Source organism: Exophiala xenobiotica, assembly GCF_000835505.1.
Source record: "Exophiala xenobiotica strain CBS 118157 unplaced genomic scaffold supercont1.7, whole genome shotgun sequence".
In the NCBI taxonomy this organism is placed as follows: Eukaryota; Fungi; Ascomycota; class Eurotiomycetes; order Chaetothyriales; family Herpotrichiellaceae; genus Exophiala; species Exophiala xenobiotica.
Genome location: NW_013562488.1, coordinates 2,478,284 through 2,497,992, shown reverse-complemented (window position 1 = coordinate 2,497,992; position 19,709 = coordinate 2,478,284). Strand labels below are relative to the sequence as shown.

Below are 19,709 nucleotides of genomic sequence, written 5' to 3'. Positions count from 1 at the left end.
TCGACGTTCTTTGCATGTAGCAACAGTCTATGCAAGATCCTGAGCCCTTTATGAGACTCGACTGGCGCAGTCTTGGGACCTTCAGCTCTTCAGGGCGCTGGCCGATCATCATCCGACCCAGCGGCAAACGGCAGGCGATCCGAGCAATCCGCTCCTCTGGTAACAAAGAATCTTGGTTCAGCCTGCTCAGTCAAGAACAAGATTGAGGAGCCTTTTTCGATAGGCAACACACGCTTGCTTTTGTCCCACCTGACATCATGAGAGCAACGTGTTCTAACAAAGGCTAGCATTGCTTGCTATATCTCGCATGTTTGGCGGTAGTCATTGCTACACTCAGTCATTGCGACACTCCTTGATGCTACAGCTCCGTATAGTGTCCACTGAGACACTTGGATAAGTCGATGATAAGCTCCCTATACCACGTGGGGAAAGGAGATCGAGATTGGGGCTTTTCGAGAACCAAGGTAGAGAGTCTGGAGTCAACAACCATATCACTCGACCAAGTGGCATGACCTTTGGATTGGGATATGGATCGTCACTTTACATGCATTTGACTTGCTCCTCTATGAACATATCGACGAACTCCCGGGTTTGTGAATATACCATTCAATACTGCCAACCCCGTCGCGCGACGGTATCCTCACTTCTTCATTCACGGTCTGGCCAGCGCCGACCATTCCGCCTTTCCACCTCGTCACTACAACCTGGATTGCACCTCCTTGTTCAGCCTTGTCAGTGGTTACATGCATGTTTGTTGCAAAAACCTCCTAAATCCTTTGTTCAGAGGATTGTACCATCAACACTACACAAGCCTTTATCACCACCCTCACCCGCATCCTTAGTCGAGCTCTCTAGTATACCGCCGGCGCCCCAAAGGTCCTTGCTTCTATCCTCCTTCAACCACGATCACCGGACCGCAGTCATGGGCCGAAGACGTACACGACCGGAGTTGGTCGACCTCCTCACCGATAGCGATGAAGAAACCCTCAACCAGCCTTCGACCTCTCTCAGTCAAGTACAAAAACAAGTTCTACAAGCGGAGCGCAGTGATGACCACATCAAAATGCACAACTGGCTCCTTAAACCACTCTCTACTTATACCAAAGGTCGGGTGCATCGCTTCACGGATCTCGAGAATGGAATCAATAAAGAGCACTACATTCCGGATGACCAACTCGAATGTCGTGGGTGCAGCATTGAGCCATTTGAACTGAAACCCGATATGAAGGAGGTCACGGACAAGAAGAAGAATACAGGGCGGCCGACGCTAGGAGCAGATCCGAAGATTCAAGCGAGAAATGCTGACGCGCAGGGTGGTGACAGGAATGGTTCTAAGCTTCTCGATGCAGATGGCCCTGGGGCCACCACCGCCTCTGATAAGGGCAAGAGCAACGATCGGCCTCGTCGTCAGAAGGTCTTGGACCTCATCGAATACGAAGGCAGTACCGCAAGTCACACCGAAGCTGGAAGCGACAACGAAGAGGTCCAGATAATTCCTGGCCCTTCTCAGCAAACACCTTCGCACTTGCGTTCGCAACCCGGTCGAGATCGCAAAGGGAAACAACGGGAACGGCTCACTGAAATTGACCTCTCACAGCTCTCTGACGATGATGATGCACCAAGTCCTCTGTCCCGCTCCGGCCGAGCTATCAGCCTCATCGGAGATGCCAATGAGCTTGATGATGAAGACTACAGAAGAGCGGTTGCGTTGTCTTTACAAGATGCGGCAGTCTTGGATGCTGGCAAAAGTACCCCAAGCGGCAGCAACAGCAATGAGGGATCTGACGATGAAGATCTGAAGAGAGCCATTGCCCTATCTCTGAAGGACGCAGAAAACGAGAAAGAGAGAGCACTTTCAGGTAAAGACAGTGCCAGACCAATCGAGCTGCAGCGACACCAGGACAGCGATACCACGCTATCTCGTTCACCGCCAGAGACGATCCCTTCAGACAGCCTACCTGCAGCAAATACACAGGCGGCTCCGCTGGCCCCATCGCTTCCGACCGTGCCTCACACTCAGTCGTCGGGTACCACAAGCTCCTCAGCCTTCAACATCTTTGGTCTCAACCGCAAACAAATGGAAGAAGAGCGCCTGGCCAGACTCAAGCGCAAGCATGATGGCGACAGTGGCAATGGCCAAACCTCCAAAGCACTCCGTCTTGATGCGTCAGGATCCCTGTCTCAGAGCACGAGAATCTCACCACCACCTCTTCAGCGCCAGATTCGCCAACTTCCGACCTCAATCCCATCGTCGGGACCATCTCGACGACCTACCTCTCAGCAACGCCGCAATATCTCTCCACCGCTCGCCACCTCTGCTGCTAGCAGCCGCAGCGCCCAACAAGGGGAGACCGCAACAGCAATCCCCACCACGTCCTCCGCATCCTCGACGCTCCCTCTTTTCCCTCGCGGGAAAGTCTATAAAACCGCCCTTTCCAAATCTGATACCGACACCAACACCATCTCCTTCCCGTCCCTCCTCGGGCCGACCACAGCCCTCGAATCCGCTCTCCTGTCCTCCTTCATTTGGGACTTCGACTGGCTGTTCCCTCACTTCGACACCAAGAGCACAAAATTCCAATTGGTCATGCACGGAAAATCCCCCGCGCAGCGCGATGCCATCAAATCCGATTTTCAAGGCGTGAATAACGTGCGCATCTGCTTTCCCCCGATGGACGGGATCGTGAACTGCATGCACAGCAAACTCATGCTACTCTTCTACAAAGCTCAGGACGGTGCAGAAAGTTGGTCACGACGATGCCGGCTCGTCATTCCCACGGCGAATCTGGTCGGTTTCGACTGGGGCGTTGGCTCGTTTATGGAAAACAGCGTGTTTCTGATTGACCTGCCGGCAAAGGCAGACAGGGATACAAACAAAGACACATCAATAGTATCAGGGGAGGCTGCAAAGGGCATGGATGTCACATCGAACGCACGAGACGGTAGAGCGACGGCGACAAAGGTCAATTCCAGCAGCACCTCCTCAGAAACGCCGAAAGAGAGTCCGTCACCAGTAGCGATATCGACAAGTGTAAAATTTCCAGTCATCGCTGGATTCTCGAACAACGACAAAAGCACTTCATCAATCATGGGAACAGGGCAAGGCACAGAAACGGAATTTGAAAGATCATTGAGAGCGTTCTTGACTGCGCAGACGATCCCAGCGGACGTTCTCTTGAAACTCTCGGGCTTCGACTTCAGCCAGACGGATCACCTAGGATTCGTCCACACGATCGGTGGCATGCACATGGATCAAACCCGCACCACGACAGGACTCTACGGTCTCAGTCGTACCGTCACCCACCTCGGCCTTGCAACCCAGCGCCCAATTGAAATGGACTACGTAACGTCCTCCCTGGGCAATTTGAATGATGAGTTCATGACCTGCATGTACCGTGCAGCACAAGGCGACCTCTCGTCCTCTGACAGCCCGCCGTGCCCTCGTGCGGCGAAAAAGACATCAGCAAGCCGACACAATCAAGCAGAAGATCGACGACAAGAACGACAACGAGAGTGGTGGAAGAACAGCCTCCGAATCTACTATCCCAGCGATACGACGGTGCGCAGATCCAAGGGTGGTGCACGCAACGCGGGAACGATTTGTTTCTCGAGTAAGTGGTGGGGTCAGGGGACGTTTCCTCGATCGAATATGCGCGACTGCGTTAGCGTTCGAGAGGGGATGTTGATGCACAACAAAGTGAGTGGATTGCCGTTTTTCCCGCATGTCAAGTGATGGGTTTCGGAATATGGCAAAGCTGACTTTCTGATTTTTCTCCCGTGCTTTTAGCTTCTTTACGTCAGACCTGCATGTGCGTCTGCATCTGCATCAGATGCTAACGACGAGTCGTCTTCGCATCGATCATGGGTGTATGTGGGGAGTGCGAATCTGTCTGAGAGTGCTTGGTAAGCTAGGTCCATTGCGGGAGATAGATAGAGAAAGCTGTTCTGACATGTCGCATCTGCTAGGGGTAAGCTCGTTCAAGACAAGTCGACCAAACGGCCCAAGTTGAATTGCCGTAACTGGGAATGTGGTGTTGTCATTCCGGTTTCTACGGGTACATCCGACTGCGAAGTTGTCGACGATAAGGGAAAGCACGAAAGCGGTGTTAGTCATACTGATCTTGCTGTGTTCGAGAAAATCGTCCCCATTCCAATGACGCTTCCTGGCGAGAGTCTCGTGGAGAAGGGAAAGAAGCCTTGGACCTTGTTCGACTGATGAGCAGAGATCAACCACTTCTAGAGCCTTTCGATCGGCTGTTGATGCCGTGCTGGTGGATAGACCTGGGAGGTGACCGGTGAGCACCCCGGTACAACCCATGGTGTCGGCTGTTTAGCTATACTGCGATCGCATTTCTTATCCGTAGCCAGAGTTTCCCTCGGGATCGCGGACGCTCATCCTAGCTCGACTTTGGGAAGCTTTGAAGAAGTCAGATTATGGAAAGAGCTTTCTGATCTTGCAGCACTCGGGATTGACTTTGGGTCAGACCGAGATTTGGCATGAAAGACGCCCGCGGAAAGCCCCTGAAGGTGTTTATAACGCAAAAGGTTTGGTATGCCGACTGGTTGCAGGAGCATTGATGAGGACGGAAAAAACCAATAGTATTGTTACATTCTGAGCGTTGTTGGGGCCGACTTGCCGCCTCTGCATACCTTTCTAGTACGCAGTAGGAGAGCCGCGCTCACATGCCGATCAATGATCGAGGCTGCAATGACTGAGTTAGGGTTGCATGAGAGGATCGCTGAGGAGCTCTGACTTGGACTGGCGTGACTGGATAACTATTCGATAGATAGTATCACCATTCAACGAGTGCAAGTAGCATATGCCAAGCCAAAAGTTTCCGTAGACGTCGATCACGAGCGGTAACGGCAGCCAATGTTGATCGAGGTACGCCATATGCATTCTGTGAGAGGAGATGATCCGTAGGAGCGAAGAACGAGGGTCAGCAGGTGTTTCGGTTCAGAGGAGTACCACAGTAGACAATATTGTCAGCAGAGGTGAGTGTCGATCGTCAAGTTAACAGTTGAGAGGAGCCTCTCGCAACAATCGATCTTTTCCCCTGCAGGGTAGTGGGCTGTTTGGGCGCGAATGGTTCGCTTGAGCACTCTCTCCGGGAAATGCAGGTCAATGGCTGGGAGGCCCGCATGCGGCATAAGTGTTGTGCTTTGGGTTCGACAACTACTCGTATGGGCGACGAATCTTACCGTACATACTGTGTATTGTCTGACGGCTGTTCATCTCCAGCATGATATGGGTTCTCCACACAATGGCGGGCTTCAGATGTGGTTGATGTGATGTGCAGGGGAAAGCGACCATCCCCGTTGTGGGCACAGGTCAGGGTTCGGGGAGGACGCCATCATACGCGTCTTCACTGTGGTCCAGGGGTATGGAGGGAACTCTCTCACATGCCAGCTTGGGGTATCGGAGAGCGCCGCAGTAGGCTACTACCTGTAACGTACAGGGGCCCTCCCATGTTCAGGGTGTGATGGGGTCCAGTCGCCGGAGCTGACTGAGCTCGATCCGAAGCTCGGACGCACTGTACGTAAAAGAGCTGTAAGTTCGAGATCTGTACCAGTAGAAATGTGGTGAAATGTCATTCTGTGAGGCGGTGAGCGTCCCCTGGAGTGAGCGAAACGATTTTCAGGGGTGCTATGAGGTAGTCACATGAGAACGTGCGAGCGAAATGCTGAGGTACATACTGTAGCGTCGGGCAGTTGAGGCCGGGGGTTGAAGACGCCGCACCTGTCAGGAATCAAAATGCAGAGAAACGTGGCTCAGGAGCATCAGGCGATGAGGCCGATCTGAACCGGTCTCCCTTGTGAAACCCAGCCAGTAGCGACATAATGCACCGTTGGCGAACCTCGGTACAAGGGACTTGGGGGTTCGGATGGATTTTGGACAATCCGAAAGCGAGAACCAGAGTCGGAGAGGTGTTGATTGAACTCGAATCGGTTCACGCCCGCAGGTCACTGCGATCTAGTGAAGGAGAAAGTGGAAATGCACGAAGCGGGAGAAGTTCAGTCAATCAAATCAAACCAAGTCAAATCACGACAAGTTTAGCACCGACTACCAACTTCACGAAGAAGGAGCTAATTACAAAAGTGCATGCTGTAGTAGTGGAAGGTACCTAGATAGATACCATAAACTATACTCCTAGGTACAGACAGAACAGCCTTCCTGATGGGTTTGGGGGTTGGATGTCTGGGGCACGATTCTGGAGCGATTCAATATGCACTGCCATCGTCCTCGACATGTTACACCACAGCCCGTACCAGTACCACTCCTTTGGGTCAAGATGGCGTCACCCCATTTCACCGAATCCTCGGAAATCGAAGCCTGCTCCTGCCACTCAGTGGGCCGTGCTTCAGCCAGCCGTCCTCGCTGTGAATGACTCTTCCGGGCTACCACAGCCGACGCTGGGTGTTCGGACCCTCGCAAAAACAACAATCATACTGTACACAGTATCACCATGCGCGCCATGCAAAGAACCTGATCGATGCGTGACAAGACAATCTACTATGTATGTTCGGAGAAATCATCTTTCAAGCTGAGTATCAAAAGTTCCGATGGTTTTACCGAACTCTCGACAATAATCACGTCCCACAGCACCAGCTTACCTTCGTTCGGCAGGGGTCGGTGCAGGCGTATGACCATCACCAGAACGATGCCTGCTAGGCTTGCAGGGGTGCCGATGGTGCTTTCCCTTTCAGGATATTGACAAAACTCGCGGGGGGCTCGGGGAGGTGCTTTCCGTCACGAGCATTTGCAAGGATGCAAGGATGCAAGGAGCGACGATGCGCTTCTCGGACTCGAGTACTCCGCCAATTGCGTATGTGCGGTTGGGTTCCATGACAGGTGCACAGTATGTAATCGTGTGTCTGCCACAATTACTTGGACGGGTTCTCAGTGGACACGTTGTGGACTCGTCGCGCCGTGCTCAGAGATAGCGCAGATTGTTGCACATGTTGGTTGGCCACAGCGCGACATAGAAGCCCCGGGGTATGTTCTGCTAAGAACAGTCTGGACCGCGTTTGTGGCAGAGATTGGCGCAACCACTACGAGTAGCCATTCCTCACAGGGACTGTTTGAGCACAGGCCATGATGGGCCTTTTCTTCAGATGAAGAAGACACGAGCACTTGGGACGAGTGTCCACGACTGCCCGGGACTCCCCCCCGAGTGTGACCTGTTCAGACAAGGGTGCTTGGTCAATTCCTGAGGGAGAGATCCACTCCGCTTGGCCTCAAGCATGCTGTCAAAAGTTGGATGTCGATACAACCACGAGCTGAATTTCCTAGGTGCTTGCCTGGTACGAGTATGAGATTATTACGGATTACCGGCGTGGTTGTGCTGCGACTCCTAGCTTGTAGTAGGCGGCCGGAACCCCTAGCAGCTGTGAGCGCCGATCTGCCCTAGCTGACGAATTTCCAGGCTCCATCCTGAGGGCTACTAGGCTTGGGGTCTATTATGACATGGGATTTCTCAAATTCGCTCTTCCTGGTCATCGCCAAAAGTCTCCAGTGATGAGCATGTTATTCCATTTTTCGCAATAATGGAGCCAGTCACCCAGTGTCTCAGGGTTTCCATTCCTGCCTGACCGCCTGTATCCTCCCGCACGCGGTACATGACTCGCAGAAAGTTGAAACCAACCCCGGAAGCACCTGTGAGAACCACAAATGCAACGCCTCATTCCGCCATCTTCAGCGGTTGTGCCAATGATGTGTGTGCCTCGAGCAAAAGGGCCGATGTTTGTCTGCACGGACCCGTCCATCCACGAGACTTACTCTCCCGTACTCCCCTTGGGTCAGCTACAAGTTGCGCTGCGTGAATACCTGGGTAGGTACTCCGTAGTCCATGGCGTTACGGAAGACGCTCCAGGTTCACAGTTGGCCTACGTAGAGCATCTATACCCACGACATAGTCCAGAATATCGTTGCCGCCTCTGATTTGGAGAGATCCCAGTCAATGACTGGGATCCCTGTCTCGCAAACCTCTACAGCGACCGACTCGGACAAGGTTACCTCCTTTACAGAATGATATCTGTCGTTTCGCTGCCCAGCCGTCGTAGCTGGGTGTCCTTAGAGTCCAAGTACGGTGCAGCCAATCGTGCGGCTTGGAACAGAGGTCCCTAGATTGAACCCATCGGATTGTGCCCTTTTGCTGTCATCTGCTACTCGTAGACCCAACAATCCACACTGACCTATCCTATCCGCACCGCTCTAGAACTTGAGAGTCACCATCACATCGCCTATGGTCCTTGACCGTCGTGCTGAAGTTCCGCTTATTCGATATAACGACTACTACTAGCCCTGAGTGCCGGCTTCATGTGGTTCTTGCTTCGACCCTCCCAGTGTTGGTCTGTGTCCCGTTTCCACTACAGTGCACTAGCTTAGTACATCTTTAGTAGCCCATCCAAATAACTAGCGAGGCCATTTCCGATCCGTCTCGTCGTCCCTCCCTCAGGCCCCCTTTGCTGGAGCATTTCCCGACAAGTGGACAAGCCACCAGATCCTGACAAAGGGCCATCAGGGCTGAGATCTCTGGCCCTGCCGCGTAGAACGGGAGGTCCGCGTATCTCACTTCTGAAGCGGACGTAAAATCTCTGCGCATGCCCGGGCTCCATCTCCGTTGTTTCTTGTCTTTGTCGTCCTCTGAACCCCTCCATCCTGATATTGGATCGCCGTTTTGGTCTCGGCAATGGACCTTGAGAAAGTATATCTCTGTTGATACAGTTGGCCGACTTCTTACTCTCCATAGCTACTCTGCAGCTACCCTACCTTACCCGAGCTTGCCGAAAAGCCAAACGATAAAAAGATTTCCGTTCCCTGGCGTTGAGCCATTGCCGAGTGAATGCTTGAGCTCCACCTTTGACAGGCCATTGCCACATCTTTCAAAGCATCTCACGAATCATTATTCCTTGGACGGATTATTCTGCTAGACGACTATCGATGAGAGCTATCTGGTAGTTCCCGTACGAACGTGCTCTTCTCGAAATTGGGTACAACCTCGAGGCGGGGGCTTAGTTAATTCTATCTATCCCATCTGCATGACGGCGGGCAGTCCCCATCGACTTCCAACAAAGACGCCTAGCAGTGGATTTCCGGACTGTCACAACGAAGCTGTTCCAAGAGTGCCTGGCCGCTGGTCACTCGCTGCCCAACCCAAAGAAGCTTGGTGACTTTCAGTGGTGATCAAACTCTCAACAGCAGCGCGACCCCCAAGAGCTTTGCTTCTTCCGTTTCACCTACACCCCTATCTCTTGCTCATCTGTTAGAGCACCCGATCTTGAAGATTCGTCACAAGTCCGGCCGCCCGTGGCAGCAACGGAGGGTCCAGGAAGTGGTCAAATTATTCCAGTAGGAGGAGTTGCTCTTCGCTCGACAACGTCGACCCCGCCAAAATTGCCCGGTCCACGCTCAAAAGTCTATATCGCATTCCACTAGAAAGTTTGCAGATCCCAGCTGGCATCAATTGCTTATCTATTCGTAAAGGCCTGTGAGGACCCGGTTGTCAAACAAGCAATTCACGTGCTGGCAAAGTGCGAGAGTGAGCTCGAAGTGAAGGAAGGCGCTGCCAGCCAGCAACAATCTGGGACACTTCTTTCACCAACGAATCGCCTGCTCAGCAATTTTATCGACACGCTATACACAGCCGAAAGTCCTCTTCGAAGCATCTTTCCAAAACCCTCCTCCAAACTCAGACGAAGCGGACCAACAAACTTGCTTCTACCTCTCATCTCCTTACCTAGGTAACTTGGAGTAAGACAGAGCAACGATTGCCGTTGAGAGCGTGCCCTTGCCTCGCCAACATTTCCTTTGTCTCCGCCCGGGCGCATTCACCAAGCGCACGTCAACAGTAAGTCAAATGTGACTTTGATGCCTCTTTTGGTCACGGCCGTGAGCTAACATGCCATTAGAGACCTGTACGTCGTATGCTCAGGCCGTCCACTCCCCGCGAAACCCCGGCCGACACCTGCTCGAAGCTTTGCAGCAGCACGCCTGCACAGTCTCTCTTTGTTGCGCACACGTTATCTCGCATACTCGCCCTTTTGGTACATAACTTCCGCCAAGGTCCTGGTCTATTCCCACTCAAATTTGTCCGTCGGCGACGTGCCCTCAGCCGTCGGATCTGAGTTCAACCTAGGATTAAAGTCTCAAGCACCACGGGAACTCTCACCAAAGGCTCTCGGACAGAACCCAGTACTGCAGAAGCTCGCAAATCACCATATCAACCATGTCCTCTGGTGGCGCCGCACTGCAACCGACCTTTCAAGGCCATGTTGCAACGACGCAAGATGCTCTCATCCTCTTTGAGGCATGTTTGCAAGGCCATCTATCGCATGTGCCGCGGAGACCCCACGATCGAGAACGAAGCAACCTGATCAGAAGCGGCTGCGTCTTCATCTATGAGGAAAATGCGTCAGGAATCAAGAGGTGGACTGACGGCGTAACATGGAGCCCGAGTCGAATTCTTGGAAACTTCTTGGTCTATCGCGAACTGGACAAGCCCTTCCCTCCTGGTGAGAAGAAGCGAGCAATGAAAAAGCAGCAAAGACGGCCCAGTCGACCTGGTGAACCGTACCCGAGATCTGACGCGAGTTCTTTCTCAGATGGACAAAGTGGCCCGTCTACAGAGATCGAAAGACAACTTATTGGCTCCTTGGTCGATTCATATGGATTCAAGGAGAGCGGCCTTGTCAAAAAGACCATGAGTGTGACCGTTGGGGGTGTCACTCATCATTTGGTCTCCTATTACCACGTTCATGATGTGCTGGGCAACCAACTGCGCACGCCTTCGCAAACCGACAATCTGCAATACATCCGGCCACGGGCAGAGCTCACCCAAAAACAGAGCTTTCGGTCACCTATCGAAAACGTCGATGAGCTGGACGCTGGCCAAGCAGCAGTGTATGGCTACCGGGCCAGCTCAGGTCCTTATAGGCCGGAATACAACAACCAGCCATACTACATGTCTCAGAACTATCCTCAAATGCCTCAGCAGAGCGGCGGCCCTGCATATGGCATGGGAGTTGCATCTATGCCTGGATCGTATATGCAGTCGCAAGTTCCTGCAACCCAAATGCAGAGCCAACGAGCAGACTACAACCACTATGACCAGGCTGTGTACAGTCGCCATTATGATCCGACATCACGACCAATGCCGGCGACGCCCACGAGTATGCCTTCGACGATGCCACCAAGTATGCCCTCAATGATGTCGGATCGATCTCAAGGTCAGCCTGCCATGTACCCCCCTATGAACATGCAGCGACCGATGAGCAACATGAGTCCTGTGTCAATGGATTCTCGTAACCAAGTGTCGTATCGATCCAGCCCGTACACGGTGCCTACACCAACGACTCAGATGGATCAGTCTCGACAAAGTCAGCAATCTCCAATTTCGGATCGTCGAGAACAAGGGCAGCAACCGTCTCAACTCTATCAAAGTCCGAGGGCGCCCTATTATTCTGAGGCTACGAGCCAAACACTTCCTCCGGCGCAGTACTCGCAGCCTCCCCATATGCCGCAGTGGCCAGGACAGACCCATCCTCCACAGTAGATCGATATCGAGTTTGACCATTCAGCAATACTCGTTAACCGTCAACACCACTGTTCGAGTCTCTGGCCACAGTGAGTTGGTTTGTATTTGACAGGCAAGGTGCTCTTACAGTGGCATCTTATTGATGAATCCCGCCAGTCATTGCAGTACGTTGTATGCCGAGCGGTGGCAATTCCACGGCTTGAAAAAGGCTTTTCAGTTGGTCCATTTTTTCCTTAAGCTCTATCAGATTCAGGAAGGTTCGGCTTTGGTGTATAGGCACAGCATTTTCGCATCAACATTTCAGTCAGGAGGTCTAGCGTTTCACAGGCTTTCCTCTTGTTCACGGGTGCTTTCTCAGGGAACAAAGGGGCTAAAAAGGAAGGCGCATGCGGATGATAATGACAGAAACAGCCCACTCTGGAAGTGCTGATGAGGTCAACGAAGTGGATGACGGTCGATATTTCTTTCTTATCTTTCTTTCCCTCAATGAAAGGTTACTTGCGGGATAACTCCCTTTGTGAGAGCTGGTGTGAGGGTGGAAAAAGTGAAGTTACTCGTTCATGGCAGTCTGTACTTGTGCTTGGGTGTTAGTTAGGGTGTCGAGAAACGCTTCACAGCTACAAGTTGATTGATTCCTGGACTCATATAATGTGCAACAGATAACTGGATTCACTGGACAGTCACGTTGCTATCGACGATCAAGCGTCAAGACCATCGTAATGATGGCATTTGCGCTTGTCAAGTTATCAAGTTCTAAGCTATGTGGTTTTTGTGGTTTTTGTTTTTGTTTAATCATGGGGAAGGCACAGTCAGTCACCTCAGTTCCGCCTATACCTTCGCTGAGAGAGCTATGTAAAGCCCTCACAGAACGACCATACTTCGACAATAACAAACCCTTGGAAGTTGGGCTTAAAGAGGCCCCTACCTTGCCTTTCTCACCTCCGCCACAACTTATCGACACTGTAAGCTGGTGTTGGTCATTCCAGGACGTTCAAATTTGTCACAGTATACACCACTAAGATCCCTCAGGTCACGTCGCTACAGAAGACGGATCGTCGGCCCAAACTTCTTTGTCGTCTGCTGGTGTGGCACAGCGTTCACCCCACCGGGATCGGGCCTGCGAGTGTCCACCGAAGCCACCTAACCGGCAACTCTCGACGAGGTGCGTGGCTGTTCACAAGAGGGCTATGGCTACGGACTGGTGATGAGATTGCTGATGAGAGAAGAGAGTGGGGTTATTCAGCTGTGATTCTGTCGTCAGTACAACATGGAAAGGGAAAGGTGAAGACAACAAGAAGTGACTGCATAACACCTCGCCGCTCGCTGCGCATGCCAGAGCTGGAGCAAAGTGGCACACTCCACAAGATCTACATTCATTCACGTTCTGGAGACGACGATTCACCGGATATAGGTTTCGCAGACGGGACTGAATTACCGCCCCAAGTGCCTGGGGGTCTCCTGTTATGAGAACGGATGGGGAAGAATCATCTGAACGCTGCATGGTTGCTCGTGTCGAGTCCATGGCCGGAAGTCGACGACGTGATCGGCCAGCGGAGCGAGCCATGCTGCCCTCCCATATGACTCGATCATTGGGCATCAACGGCGTCCAAGCCCGCAGCAAGCCTGGAGAGACTACATCCCGTAGTATTCATCACCCAGGGGGTGAGGACCACCATTGTGGAGAATCTCAGCCGAAATTCTGCAAACATCAAGTTCGGATGAGAGGATGCTGACTGCCTTTCAGCATTTCCTTGGACATGATCATTATACGGCTCCTGATTGTACAGAAGTGGTCGATCCGCAGGACTGCTCACGGAATCGATGAGGCCAATATTACTACTAGGAATTACTCAGAGAGGCAGGTGTCATTATTCACATCATTTCCTCCTTTAACACGTTGCGGAGCCAGCTTCGGGCACCATTATTTGACATACAATTACATGCAGCTGGCGTAGAGTTGGTGACCCGAATCTCATGCAGGGTCTGATGGTGGCGAGCCTACGCGTGCTTGATTGGTGACGCAGTGCAACGCACCACGTCTGGGTATGAGATCGCGCCTTCCATGCAGTTTCTTTTGCAGTCATTTGCCCTCCATGGGTCAACGGCCGGGGCACCGGGCAGAATCGTTGGGTGTCCACACCTGAGAAGATTTCGGATGTCGCTACACTACTCCCCAGATGCGGAAGCTCGCAAAACCGAGCTGAGGGGGTTTTGACTCTTGAGTCGTGAGTAGGCGGATTCAGCAAGCTTACCGTCACTTTTTGCTTTCGCGATACCCGTCCTCGCACGGCATAACACGAGTACGAGGTTGTGTGGATCAGACTGGCTGCCAATGGAGATATGATGCTTGCAAGTGCGTGTCAGAGGGAAGAAGTCAACCCAGACGTTCGGTGCCACGGCAATTGGACAAGCGCACACCCCTTTGTGCAGCGGAAGAGCCTGAAATTTTTGAGCTTTTGGCCCTGAATTATTGGCCTACTAACTCACCCGTACACGCCCGTATAGCCATTGAAGTTTGGTGAACCAACTACCCACTGGCCCGAGAACTCGGAACCTTCTCCACAATTTATGTGGAATACTACGGACGCACAATCCGATCTCTTTCACCATGATGCTTGTCCAGCTGGCTTCCTGCAACCACATTCTCTTCAGAGGCAATACGAGCGGTCTTTACGTAAAGAGAGACGCACGATGGCAAGGATTGAGCACAACAAGTCCGCGCGATTTGGCGGGTAATCAACAATACCGCAAGGGAGAGTGCAGCAGGGGCATCGCTGGCACGTCCCACCGGCCTTGCAGCTGCAACACCAACCCGGGCTATTGAATCCATGCCACTACGACGGACTGTCCGAGACTGCTAGTCTCCAACGTCTTGTTGCGACCTAGCATTATGGGACGTTGATGGTCAAGGTGCAAGAATGTCGGTGTTTTCTAGCGAGGTGACCACTGACGCTCCTCTGCACGGGAGGAACTGTCGAGTTGTCAAGTTCGACACACATACTCCATCGCACCAGTGCTGCAAGCTATTGACTATGGGCCTCCACGCACCAGAATTCAAGCCAACAAGCCGGGCCGAGCGGTTTTCTGCAAGCTCGACGTCTGACACTTCCGGGGGGCAGCATTACTTGGGTTTCTGGCCGCCTGGTGTACAACGTGGATCTGGAAGAATAATCCGTCGCTGTGCCCGGTGCATGCTGTTTCAGCGCCAGAGAACAGTCCAAACTTGTCATCGCCATCGTTCCATTGGTGCAAAGGAGGACGTCAAGTGTCAATCTGTCAGGAATTCGCACGGGTGCTTCTTGAATGGTTACGGGATGTACACACGACACAGTGTGACAGTACAGTACGCGTATTTATTCTTCAGGTGAGGTCCCAAGAAAGTTGACGAAATTTTTACGTTTGAGAAATGTGATCCGCAAAACGCGAGATGCGAAACTTTTTCGATCGGAGATCGCAACTCAACTCTAAGCGTGTCGAAAGGTTGTGCCTTGCTTTGGGGGCCAAAATAGGCTCACTAGGCTCCCTACCTAGGCACTTTAGGCATGGCTTTTGTGCTTACTGACCGTGATCTACAGTTAAGGTTGCGGGCCAGTCACTGCTTCCCTTATGAAAGCACTGGACTCGCTTTGAGTTTTGCGCGGGTTTTCGGTACTCTGGAGCTTTATTTTCTACGGTCATGGTTTACTTTTGTAGCGGGAGATATACACTTGGACCGATCTGCCTACGGTTACGAGTACTGAAGGTACAGTACAACAATTTCGTACTGTACTAAATGCGTGTGTACACTGTGTGGTCAGGACGAGGTAAGATCTTTTTGCGGCGAAATACTAGTAGTTTGTGGGCTCTTCTTTTCTAAACAAGGCCAATCATGAAAACGCCCAACGTTGGGGGCGGGTGTGATGCTAGTGATGCCCAGCAGTCCCTTAGCGAGTACTACGCACATACTACGTCTAGGTAGTAAATGGCCAATAATTCTGCCAATCGAACGCTGCTACGACCACCTACCTTGCGCCAATAGCGACGGGAACCTGCTGGGTTACGGCTCTGTATATCCGGAATCTGCGGAGTACGGAGTAAGGGTACCTACCAGTACCTTTAGGTAAGGTATTTGGCAACGACCAGCGAGACCACCGTTACACGGAGGCGCACTGATACTCAAGCCAGAGCCAAGAGAGCCGAACATGAATGAGACTGCCATTGCTCGAACGACCTGCCCCCCCTTCCAGCTGACATGGGTTCAGTTCCTTTGAAGTCGATTTCTTGCTTGATGATCAATCAATCGGCCCCCCTGGATGCACCGACAGCACCGACACGACCGACTACTCTGGAGCGAGTCTGCAGGGCCGAAAGACGCACATGGGGCCTGACATTGACATGCGCCCAGTCAGCGGCAGCAGTGGCGGCGGCAGCAGCAGCACAATCAATGGTGTGTTCTTTAGTCGTCAAGTTGGGCCGTGGTTAGGCTGTTGGCAGCATAGACACGACGGACATTACAACAGGAAAAAATCCATCAATACGATCCTCATACACCAGGACAGTAGCTTGAAGCATTACTATAGGTACCTAGATGCTCTTTGTTTGTCACTCTCCGTCAGTACTCTGCCCGAATCGGGATTGTGATTGTGATTGTTCATGTTCATCACATAGACGGGGCTGCTTGGGGGTATTTCTCCCATATTGAACTCCATATGGTTCAGGCATGTTTGCGGGACTCAGAGCGTCTTCTTACCACCCGGCATTATTTGTCGGAGCCAGCCCAGCTCCGCCATCGACCTTCTTGGCCTTCTCTTTCTCAACGGCTTGCTCAGCACTGGGGGAAACACTTGAACCGCTCGCCGCAGCGGCCTGGCCAAACTTGAACTCGGGAAATTGGATCTTCTGACCCGTCCTGGCTTCGAGCTCTCTTCTCAGCGATTCCCCGGTCGGCATGGTGACTTTGCTACCTCTCCTGCGCCTGATTTCGACTTCTTGTCGGATCTCGTCGATGGCCTCGTCAATCTCGCGGCCCGGATCACTCGGCAGACCCAACGACGGCGGGTAATTTGTCTCTTGTGACAATGTCTTGCGCAGGTACGGGTGGTTGCGCTTGTCGAGTTTCTGGACCAGCCATTTCTTCGCGGGTGACGCGAAGAACGCCATGGCCACCGCGACTTCGATGACGGCGTAAAAGTATACGCGCGCCCAAGCTTTCAGGGAGTCGTTGAAGCCGAGAATGACAAACGGCGCAGTGACGAAACTGAAGGTGAACTGCGTGGCGAGATAGCCTGCTATGTCGTAGTAGATTTTGTACTTTGTGGACTTTGTCCCGTCGGGAGTCAGGAAAAAGGGCCGAATATATCGTCTCGAGTTCTTGGCGACCGTCTGGACGAATGCGCCGAGCACGAAAGTCAGGTAGTAGCCCGGGTAGAAGCCGTGCCAGAAGGCTGATGTGACGAACGTGGCCAGCGTGGCGCGGAAGCCTGGCTTCTTGCCCTTGGGCGTGACGCGCAGGTAGACGTAGTTGCGTAGCCATTTGTTCGTGTTCTTGTTCCAGTTGTCCAGGTATGCGCGCGAGTTTTGCGCGGTTTCGATGCCCCATGCGTTGACGTTCTCGAGGCGGTTCCAGAGTGGCTTGCCTGTGCTGGGGTCCATTCCGTTGTAGCCTATCCCGGCCATGATGCAGGCTCCTTCGGTCAGGGACCAGACGCCGTAGTATTTCAATCGCGAGGTGAATCCGAGCATGTACATTAGCCATACGCGGCGCGGGAACGAGTATTCCATATATTTGTCGGAGAGGAGTAGGTCGACGTTGTACCAGCCAGAGAAGTTGAGGAAGAGTAGTATCCAGATCAGACCGACTACGGCCTTGTACGTTGCAGGCCTGCCGGAGCGGGGGATGCGACGCTGCTTGCGAACCGGTGGCCCTTTCTGGCCGGGCGCCACGTCGAACATGGATGTTTCGATCCAACGACGATAGTCCACGTAGTCGAAGGCTGGGCCGGTGAATATGGAAGGGAAGAAGAACACATAGCCTGCATAGTCGAGGAGGTCGGGCAGCTTGTATATTGCGCGATCTTTCTGGCTGTCCGTCAGGAGCTCGGGTTTCAGCCTGCCGTCATGTACATTCCAGGAAAATGCGTGCAGCTTCATGATCAAAACCATTTGTCCACCTGTAATCTCCACCACGCTGGGATCATCGAGGATTTGTCGCTGGATGTGGCTTATTGACAGGTGTCCCATGAGGAAGACAAATACGATCCATGGCATCAGAGACCCGTCGATGTAGTATGCTATTGCGTATGTGCCCCCAGAGGCAATCAGGAGGGTCGTTGTACCGCTCCATAGATCGAAAAGCCCGACAAGGTAGAATAGCGTGACTGCGATGCTAAAAAGGTTTCTCGAGTGTGGTTGGTTGTCGGGAAGTCGTTTCAAAGCCGCTGCAAGAGGGTACGAGATCAGGAAACAGCTCAACAATTTGAGCTCGTCGACAGAGGCTCCAATGGCCTTGCCCAGGTATTCAAAAGCTGGATGGAAGGTCAGTGGATGTGGTCGAGTCACAGGTGTTTGTCACTCACGGACATTGATCCCAGGGATCATTTTCGAGAAGCGTTTCGGACAGAATCGATCGCTTCGAACTTCATGGAGCGAGTCGGCCGCGTAAGGTACCTAGAGGAATATGCCAGACCAGACGCTGCTGCACAGTAGGATCTTGCTCGTACACTTGACCATGTCGAGGGATGAAAAAACGTGCCGAGATGGACAATTGTTGCTGGTCAATTTTGGTACGTCATAGGAGTAGCAATTGTGCCGATGATCAACCGGTGGCCCTTGAAGAATGATCACAACGATATCAAACGTTGTCAAATATCAGACAGAGAATGCAAAGGCATCTGTCGAGTGCGCTTCCAGCAATGAGAGAACAAAAACTATCACGGATGTGCCTTCGAGGCTTCAACATGCTGAAGTCGCTGCTCGCTGACGCTGTTACCGATACTGATGGGACCTGGCAAAAGGGAGCATGGGGCTCAGGAAGGGAAAGTGACTCGAGCACGACGAGATTCGCCGACCCTTAAGATATAAAATATCAAGAGTGTATTGTCCTTCACGGGTTAGTCTTCTGGCTTGGCGAGGATGGTGGTAGGTACATATATGTGTCACCGGCCGGGTTTCCTGCTCGACTGCTCGAGTTATTGGCATCATGTCCTCAACATCTTTCATTACAGCGAGGTCATTGACTTCTAAGAACCGAAATTATTGACAACGGCGAGATGGCGACATTCGATTTTGAGCGGCTTCATGCTGACCTTTACGACCTGGATGACCCGGATAGCGCGATAGCGTTTCAGGACATGGTTGAGGACTTCATGAACGTGGCCAAGACCAATCCAGCTGTCCTCGAGGGCAAAAAAGAGGACGTCGCTCACTTCTGCGCTCTTGTTGCTGACGACGAAGCCTGGCCTCTTGCTCAGCTTGTTGTACCAGAGTTTTGTGTTACCCGGTACGTTTTGCTTCCTTGGCTTTCACGACCTATTCTGATAAGACACGAGAGATCAAGTTTTCGATGGCAAGACTCCAGTGAACATCATCCTACATTCAGTCAAGCATAAGATGCCACCACCATTGACCATTGTCGACACTAGTCTAGATTGTGACAACGACTTATGGGACCAGATGCTGCAGGCTCGAATGCTGTATGCGCCGACGAGAGGGCGCGGTGTCCCATCAACCATTCTAGAAGAGCCCGAACCTGCTGACGATCTGATCGAGAATGTCAATGGAAATACAAGTAAGTTTAGGTTCCATTTGTGCAACTATTTTGCTCACCCATCCTCTAGACACCACGAATGCATGTAACACAGCCTACGACCACCAAACCAGAGTTTTGCAAGCCAATGTCCGTAAGGATGATCGTGCGTGGGATTCACCAACAGAGTGTTCGGAGATTCCGAAACCGGTGCTTGCAACAACCGCAGACTGTTTGGAATCCCTAGAGAGACAGGAGGAAGATCATGACAAGACGGCGGCACCTTTCTAGGCTTCGAGGAGTGAAGCATGGTTATTGTTAGATCAAGGCAGTATCGCTTCGACTTCATGAATGTCTTCTTCAGAGTACTTAGTCACTTTATGCCTGATGGGTGGCCGAACTTAGTCCTGGTACATCTGCTCTGGGCAGCCTTGTCTGTTGTATAGCGT

At 52.3% G+C, this 19,709-nt stretch overlaps 4 protein-coding genes across 5 annotated transcripts; 3 read left to right on the top strand and 1 right to left on the bottom strand.

Moving 5' to 3' along the window:
- Positions 1-31: 31 nt before the first annotated feature.
- Positions 32-4,702, top strand: PV05_11614 (uncharacterized protein). Its single transcript, XM_013455118.1, has 3 exons — positions 32-3,697; positions 3,788-3,903; positions 3,967-4,702. Exons 1-3 carry the CDS (start codon positions 509-511, stop codon positions 4,214-4,216), a joined length of 3,555 nt encoding a protein of 1,184 aa, XP_013310572.1. The 5' UTR covers positions 32-508; the 3' UTR covers positions 4,217-4,702.
- A 3,943-nt stretch (positions 4,703-8,645) lies between these two features.
- Positions 8,646-12,293, top strand: PV05_11613. Of its 2 annotated transcripts, none has more exons than XM_013455116.1 (2): positions 8,646-9,851; positions 9,913-12,293. In XM_013455116.1, exon 2 carries the CDS (start codon positions 10,230-10,232, stop codon positions 11,553-11,555), a length of 1,326 nt encoding a protein of 441 aa, XP_013310570.1. In that variant the 5' UTR covers positions 8,646-9,851; positions 9,913-10,229; the 3' UTR covers positions 11,556-12,293. The 2 variants fall into 2 exon arrangements, with proteins under 2 accessions (XP_013310570.1, XP_013310571.1); XM_013455117.1 differs by having other exon boundaries at positions 8,646-9,862.
- A 3,768-nt stretch (positions 12,294-16,061) lies between these two features.
- PV05_11612 (uncharacterized protein) lies at positions 16,062-18,242 on the bottom strand. The gene is made up of 2 exons (XM_013455115.1): positions 18,092-18,242; positions 16,062-18,040 (listed from the first exon to the last, which is right to left on the bottom strand). The coding sequence occupies exons 1-2, from the start codon at positions 18,111-18,113 to the stop codon at positions 16,263-16,265; spliced, it is 1,800 nt and encodes a 599-aa protein (XP_013310569.1). The 5' UTR covers positions 18,114-18,242; the 3' UTR covers positions 16,062-16,262.
- Positions 18,243-18,406: 164 nt separating this feature from the next.
- PV05_11611 (uncharacterized protein) lies at positions 18,407-19,589 on the top strand. The gene is made up of 3 exons (XM_013455114.1): positions 18,407-19,014; positions 19,064-19,302; positions 19,352-19,589. The coding sequence occupies exons 1-3, from the start codon at positions 18,785-18,787 to the stop codon at positions 19,549-19,551; spliced, it is 669 nt and encodes a 222-aa protein (XP_013310568.1). The 5' UTR covers positions 18,407-18,784; the 3' UTR covers positions 19,552-19,589.
- Positions 19,590-19,709: the final 120 nt, after the last annotated feature.

What these genes read in the sequence shown, in the direction of transcription:
- PV05_11613 (XM_013455116.1), top strand. Translation starts at nt 10,230, where the DNA reads ATGTCCTCTGGTGGCGCCGCACTGCAACCGACCTTTCAAGGCCATGTT.
- PV05_11614 (XM_013455118.1), top strand. Translation starts at nt 509, where the DNA reads ATGACCTTTGGATTGGGATATGGATCGTCACTTTACATGCATTTGACT. An exon ending in GGATGTTGATGCACAACAAA is followed by an intron (nt 3,698 to 3,787) that starts GTGAGTGGATTG and finishes CCGTGCTTTTAG; the next exon opens with CTTCTTTACGTCAGACCTGC. An exon ending in AATCTGTCTGAGAGTGCTTG is followed by an intron (nt 3,904 to 3,966) that starts GTAAGCTAGGTC and finishes CGCATCTGCTAG; the next exon opens with GGGTAAGCTCGTTCAAGACA.
- PV05_11612 (XM_013455115.1), bottom strand. Translation starts at nt 18,113, where the DNA reads ATGATCCCTGGGATCAATGTCC. An exon ending in GATCCCTGGGATCAATGTCC is followed by an intron (nt 18,041 to 18,091) that starts GTGAGTGACAAA and finishes CCTTCCATCCAG; the next exon opens with CTTTTGAATACCTGGGCAAG.
- PV05_11611 (XM_013455114.1), top strand. Translation starts at nt 18,785, where the DNA reads ATGGCGACATTCGATTTTGAGCGGCTTCATGCTGACCTTTACGACCTG. An exon ending in CCAGAGTTTTGTGTTACCCG is followed by an intron (nt 19,015 to 19,063) that starts GTACGTTTTGCT and finishes ATAAGACACGAG; the next exon opens with AGATCAAGTTTTCGATGGCA. An exon ending in GAATGTCAATGGAAATACAA is followed by an intron (nt 19,303 to 19,351) that starts GTAAGTTTAGGT and finishes CCCATCCTCTAG; the next exon opens with ACACCACGAATGCATGTAAC.